The 7,718-nt window shown below is 35.6% G+C and overlaps 1 protein-coding gene across 1 annotated transcript in view; it reads right to left on the reverse strand.

Annotated features, from left to right (window-relative positions):
- epm2a (EPM2A glucan phosphatase, laforin) overlaps positions 1 to 3,233 on the reverse strand; it is a 31,388-nt gene extending 28,155 nt beyond the window's left edge. The window contains exons 1-2 of the mRNA XM_005170563.6: positions 2,945 to 3,233; positions 2,162 to 2,306 (exon numbers count right to left, since the gene is read on the reverse strand). Coding sequence (XP_005170620.1) covers positions 2,162 to 2,306; positions 2,945 to 3,049 — 250 coding nt within the window. The 5' untranslated portion in view covers positions 3,050 to 3,233. The remainder of the gene's footprint in view (positions 1 to 2,161; positions 2,307 to 2,944) is intronic.
- Positions 3,234 to 7,718: the final 4,485 nt, after the last annotated feature.

Consider the following 7,718-nt stretch of genomic DNA (forward strand, 5'->3'; position numbering starts at 1 on the left):
GTTAGCCAATTAATTTGTCTATCAAAAAAATTAAGACAAAAAGTTGATAAAATCATGATCTCCTGTCTGACTGTGGATCAGCGGCACCATCCTGTGACCAAATAATGCATTACAGCTTTTCTCCTTTATTCAACATGATCTTTTATTTAAAACTGATTTGAGAGACTTCCCAGGAATGGGTTGCGGCTGGAAGGGCATCCGCTGCGTAAAAACTTGCTGGATAAGTTGGCGGTTCATTCCTCTGTGGCGACCCTGGATTAATAAAGGGACTAAGCCGACAAGAAAATGAATGAATGAAGACTCGTTTGAATTGAAACACTGCGTTTCTGTCGTCCACACCTCCTCACATATCAGGGTGTCCGCGGGGTCTTAAAAAGTATTAAAATGTCGAATATTTCCAAATCAAAATATTAGGTCTTAAACAGTATTCAATTCACTGAAATATTGTACTGTAGGTCTTAAGTGATTTTAAAGAGATCTCAATTTTTTTATCTGCATGTAAAAGCTTCCCAATCAAGTCGACACTCATCCAATCACCAAACAAGCCATCTCAATAAAACTTTTAACAGAAGTTTAATTTATTAACTCCATATTTAACAATCTGGTTTAATTATCAGCCTTGCAATAACACGTGTTATGCTTCAACACTTCCTGGTGACATTTTTTGAAGTAAACACCGCAATGAAATTATTACCAGCATGTAGGACTTTCCGACAAGATCCATAAAACTCTTACCAGTCCTTACTCCTTATTTGCGTCTAACAGCCCATTCACACGGGGCTTCAGCGTCAACGCATGACTGAAGGCGTGTCTGAAGTTGGGGCTGAAGCGATCGTCATAGAAGCGTCAGCCAATGATATTGAGTTAGCAATACGCCACTGTCTAGCTGGTGTATTTGCATACAGCGATCTGATTGGCTGACGCTTCCGTCGGCGCTTGTAAAGTTCAAAGTGAATGGGAAGCGTTGACGCTGACGCTCCGTGTGAATGGGGGGTCATACCCCAGTTTTTCACGTGGGCATGAATGAAATGTTCATGAATTAAAGTGAAACTGAGAACTGCAGTTAGTCACCCAAGATTACAGAAAACTCTTACATGATAGCACTTCACGTAAACACCTTAATTATATTATTGTCTATAAAGGCAGGTAACTAGGCTACAGATGTCCATGTAAGCGTAGTCAGGAGTGCCTTCGAAGTAAGTGAAAGATCCAGAAGGGCATCCTGCGGATTTGATTCAGAAGGGCACTGTTTTTGTCAGACGGCTCACCGGTTTGACTTTCATTCACCGTTGTTTATTTTAAAAAGCACCCGCTCTATCTTATTTGTATATGTTTTACTCGATCGCATAAACTCTGCAGGTGCCTGATAGTTAGATGTGGAGCTGACATTAATCAGAATCCCTCTAGTGAACTGCATCCATGTTAGCACGTCATGTTTGATGTGGTCATTTCACAGTAGGATACACACAGGTTCGAAGACTCGTTCTCGCCACCTACAGTGCAATTCTGGTGGTGGATAAGAAGACACCCCCCCCCCCCCCCCCAATGTTGAAAAGCACTCTGAGTGCCCAGAAAAGCACTATATAAATTTAAGGAATTATTATTATTATTATTATTATTAATTCGGCCAGGTATAGCTTGCGTAGAACAGACCCAGCTACCAACCCAACTTTGGGAATAGATTAATGGCGATATTTTTTTAATCGCCTGATAAGAGTCTCACGTTAACGCAGCACAATAATGCAATATCGGCCCACCACTAATATATACCAAAAGTTCAGTCAAAGCGAGGTAAATAGCCCTTCAGCAACTACACCTCCCGCAGCTGGAATCAGCTTCCAGAAATGATCAGATGTGCTCCAACATTAGGCACATTCAAATCAAGACTGAACACACATCTGTTTAGCTGTGCCTTTACTGAATGAGCACTGTGCTACTATGCCTTTCTTTTCTTTAATATTCCTTTAAAACCTTTTTTGACACATTGTAGTCTGTCATAATTATTTGTATGCTTTGTTGTTTTTATTTTGTTATACATATATTTTACGTTTCTTAAATTCTTGTTTATGTAAACCACATTGAATTACCATCGTTTTGAAATTGCCTTACCTTTAAAAGTCTTACATTTGACTTGGTGAAACCTGCTGAAACCCTGACTTACCTTCCCAAATGAAGTCCCCATCGACCCGCTTTATGAACTTAAACCACAGCGGATCCGTGAGCGGCTCGGACAGCAGCACATCCCCGGTCCACAGGCACGGCTCCCGGCAGGACCGACCCTGGCTCGGGTTCATCTTCACAGCCCGCTCCAGATCCCACAGATTGAGGTAAAGTTAGTTTTATATTCACACATTCAGACTTTCTCCTTAATAATCTGAATTTCACAAAAATATTCGTCGCAAATTCTGAATACCCTGCTGAAAAATCCAGCTTAAACCTGCCTAGGCTGGTTGGCTGGTTTTAGCTGGTTAACCAGCCTGGTTTTAGAGGGGTTTTGGCCATGACCAGCTAAATCCAGCTAAAACCAGTCTGGTTTAAGCTGGACATAGCTGGTTGTGGCTGGGCTCCCAGCTTGGCTAGGCTGGTCATCTCCCAGCCTGACCAGCTAAGACCAGGCTGGGAATCAGCCTGGAAATGGCCAAACCCCCTCTAAAACCAGTCTGGTCAACCAGCTAAAACCAGACAACCATCCTAAGCTGGTTTAAGCAGTTTTTTTTTTTTTTCAGCAGGGTAGTGAAACATTAACATTTAAGTCAATAAATGTTAATGAACACAGTCAATATTATAAACATTTATTCAGTCAAAATAAATAGTGATAATGTTTTCAAATCATACTTGCATGTGACTTCAGACCGAATATTCAAAGTAGCTGCCATGGTAAACAATATAGGGACAGTGTCACAAGTTTTTGTGTCACACTGTCCGAATTTAAAACCAATTTTACCTCAGTATCCCAGAGCCCCATCTCCGGCCGAGAGCCCAGCACAAACACCTCTATATCAGGACACTCTGGAGTCAAAATAACACCAAACCTGAACACGACCATCATGTCCTGTGCAGTAAACACACACAAAATGCACTTGCACTATAACTGGAGCTGATATTTACGCGTCTTCGGTCACTGACTGGCTAAAATCTGTGCGCTAAAAATACATGCAGTGCTATTGACTTTTAAAGCGATACAACGGCTGAGAGGGAGCAGCCGTGTGTCTACTAAAAACCCCTCTATCTGTGTGGTTGTTTAAATTATGCGCTTTATAAAGCGTTGAATATATCCACATTTACACAGGACGGCAGATGTCAACACTTTACGGCAACTGTGAGTAGCTTCAGTGCCTCTAGAGGGCGCACCGCGGCTCAGACAGGCGAATCCTCCATAGAGATGCATTCAAAACAGGACAAAATGTGCTATTCAGTAGGCTAATTTGTACGCCAAATTTTGTATAACTTTTTACTAAAATTTTTAATATTTTTTTTCTTACACTGCTAACTTGCAATGCAAGTGTATCAATAAAATAACACTATTAATAATTATTATTATTGATTCATTTAATTGTTCTAATTATAATTAATAATTGAATGCCTTGTTTGAATAACCACAATGGATTATGTGTGGAAACATTTTTAAAGAATAAAGCGAAATAGACAGTGATAAACATACATACAGATAGACAGACAGACAGACAGACGGAAAAATAGACAGATGGATGGATGGTCAGATAAATAAACAGACAAACAGACAGACAGACAGACAGGTAGATAGATGGAATAAAATGAAAAAGAGATATAGACATAGAGAGATAGATAGATAGATAGATAGATAGATAGATAGATAGATAGATAGATAGATAGATAGATAGATAGATAGATAGATAGATAGATAGATAGATAGATAGATAGATGGACGGATGGATGGTCAGACAAATAGACAGACAGATGGATGGACGGATAGATATATGGTCAGACAGATAGGCGGGTTTGATGCCATGTCCCCTTTTAAAAATCGTAAATTTTCATACAATTCAACTAGAGCTGCACAATATATCTAGTTTCAGCATTGATCTCACATTGTGCGCATTCACAAGTCACATCACAGGATCTGCATATTAAATTGAGTTAATAGTTGAGTAGAAGTTGTAATCATCAGAGTAAAATGTATAATATGCATGTGCTTTAAAGGTGCAGTATGTAAGTTTGACACCCAGTGGTTGAACGAGGCATTGCACACCTTGTTGAAAGCGCACGCAAGCGCAGGTTGCCAGATTGAAGACACCAACAGGAGCGAGCCTAAAGGCTGATTTGAACCATTTTCTAACTAAAAGCAGCGGCATGCGATAGAAGAAATATTTTCCATAATAAAAGTAGTTTTTGTACTAACCAACACCTGAAATTTATATTTTAGATACGGCTTTTAACTCTTACAGGTAAACAACAGAAAAAATGGCAATGATCAGCTCAGGTACAGCTCATGTGCATGGTCCCTCTCAGTGTCAACCTTTAAACCAGAGACACGCTGAGATTGTGGCTTTTGCATCTCTTCTCGCATGTGCAAAATACTGTTGTCTTGGACCTCCCCACAAACCCCCTCTATTTCATTGTGGCGTAAAGATTTAAAAACTTGAGAAAATTAAAATATCAGAGGCAGGGGAGAAGTTTTTTTTTTTTTTTTTTTTTGAAAAACAACAATTTATTGCATTCTTTAATCATTTAAAAACCTTACATGTGGATTGAGTGAAAGTACATGTGTATGCATGTATGTAAATGGTTTGTTATTATAATTTTTTCTCTGTATTTGTAGTTGTTTTGCTTATTATTATTTTGTTTATTTTATTTATTTACTTATTTATTTGCAGATGATGATTGTTTTATTTGGGGATTGTTTTTTGGGTTGTTATAAAATGTAAAAAGCTATATGCAAGAATAAAAATTCCATTACGAAAAAAAAAAAAAAAAAATATATATATATATATATATATATATATATATATATATATATATATTTATATATATATATATATATATATATATATATATATATATATATATTTATACATATATATATATATATATATATATTTATATATATATATATATATATTTATATATATATATTTATATATATATATATATATATATATATATATATATATTTATATATATATATTTATATATATATATATATATATTTATATATATATATATTTATATATATATATTTTATATATATATATATATATATATATATATATATATATATATATATATATATATATATATATATATATATATTTCATTTCCTTGGGCTGGTCTGATTCTTCTTATTTAAAAACACCACGCCAAAATAAAGATAATAAAATATATATATTTTTAATTCATAAGTCAAACCCTCCAACACATGCACCTCCGACCAAACTGCATTTGCAATTTCTTAAATCCTAAACAATCCACTTAAATACCAGAAAAACAGACTTCATATAACATGGCTTCTGTAATACAATATATGGACTGCATTACGAAAAAAACAAACAAAAAAACACTTCATTTCCATTTAAAATGAACAGCCATTGGTGACCCACAATATCGAGAAGCCTAAAACAGCTCCCAGCATGTAAACACTGCATAGCTGTTCAGAAACAAACAAGAAACAAACACTGGGGTTGCGCTTCATCAGCTGCAGATCATATCAGCTTTCACAAATTCTCACAGCACGCGTTAAAATGCAGACAGGTTATGATACGCCACACGTCACATATATGCAAGGTATACAGAGCTCATCTGTGTACTCAAATATAGTGTTATCAAAAGTTTCCATCTAGAACACAGTATTAGCTCCAAGTTAGTGAGGAAACGGCGGGTCAGAGTGCAGACAGCCACTAATTTCAGTAAAGTGCAAGTATTGTTGATATATATATATTCATGGTTGGCATGCTGGTACTAAGTGATACAGTACTGGTGAATGAATCAAAACTGTTCAGCGTGTTTTAGTATGTATGTTTCGCTAAATACAAATAAATGAATGGACTGTAGAGTTTACTCCGATTAACTGATGCCATTTCTTCAGGTAGAAATAATGACAATGAAATTGAAGAAGTTCTCACTCTAAAGGGAACACATCACATATACAAGGAAATAGGCTAATTTACATCTCCGCTAGTGTTAAACTGTTAAGTTTTATCATTTTTAAATCCATTTAGCCAATCTAAAGGTCTGGAGGGATCACTTTTAGCTTAGCATAATTCATTGAATCAGATTAGACCATTAGCATTTAAAACTTAAGAGGATATAATTTGCTATTGAGTAGTAGATTAATTTGTACAACAATTTTTTTTTACTAAAAATATTTAATCAATCAGTATTTTTTTTCAATAATCAATCAATCACTTTTAGCTTAGCATAAATCATGGAATCAGATTAGACCATTAGCATTCAAAACGTATAAGGACATAATTTGCTATCGAGTAGTTGATTACTTTTTACAACAAATTTTTAATAAAAAAATGTTAAGTAAAGCATTATTTTTTTCAATAATCAATCAATTACTTTTAGCTTAGCTTAGCATAATTTACTGAATCAGATTAGACCACTGGCATTTAAAACTTATAAGAACATAATTTGCTATCGAGTAGTTGATTAATTTGTACAACAATTTTTTTAACTAAAAATATTAAATATGTTTTTTTTTTCAATAATCAATCACTTTTAGCTTAGCCTAGCATAATTCATTGAATCAGATTAGACCATTAGCATTCAAAACCTATAAGGATATAATTTGCTGTCTAGTAGATTCATTTGTACAACAATTTTTAAACTAAAAATATTAAATCAATCAATTTTAGCTTAGCTTCGCATAAATCATTGTATCAGATTAGACCATTAGCATCTTGCACAAAAATGAGCAAAGAATTTCGAATATGTTCTTATTTAAAGCATGACTTTCTGTAAGTAGTGTACTAAGACCGACTAAAACTCATTCTGAATTGTATCTCACAAAGTTCTCTGTGGTTGCAAAAGTTTTAGGTGCTCCACAAAATAATTGCACTAGCTCAAATCATGGTTTGGAAACAAAATTCATTGATTATCATACCAGAATGAGAGCATAGTTCCAAGCCATCCGTCAGTCTGAGTACATGATTTAACTAGAGAAGATTCAAGCTTTAAAAAGGAAAATTATCAATACCCTTTGGTCATTTGCGTGAGAGATGCTAATGGTCTAATCTGATTCAATGATTTATGCTAAGCTAAGCTAAAAGTGCTCCCCCCAGACCCAGAAATCAGCTGAATGGATTAAAAAATGATAAAACTCAACTGTTTACCTCTAGCTAAGCTATGAAACGAGCCCACTTTTTAGGTGGTGTGTTCTTTTATTCTTGATATAAATCCAAGCCCTTCAAGTCTGAAGCATGACAACTGTTCCTGGATCTGATAGAAACAAACATGCAATGCAATGTCTGCATAAAACGGAGCAAAAGCAAAATCCATTCAGAGACAAACAAAGACTTTAGTCACTGTTTCACAAGCGTTACAGAGATCATATAATCCTTCTAAATCAGAGGTCTCAAACTGGATTCCTGGAGGGCCGCAGCTCTGCACGGTTCCACTACAACCCTTATCAAACACAGCTGATCCAACTAACCAAGGCGTTCAATACCACTACAGACTATTGAGCAGGTGTTCATTGGAGATGGTTGGAACTAAACTATGCAGAGCTGTGGCCCTCC

The sequence above is a fragment of the Danio rerio genome, chromosome 23, assembly GCF_049306965.1.
Source record: "Danio rerio strain Tuebingen ecotype United States chromosome 23, GRCz12tu, whole genome shotgun sequence".
NCBI classification, from domain to species: Eukaryota; Metazoa; Chordata; class Actinopteri; order Cypriniformes; family Danionidae; genus Danio; species Danio rerio.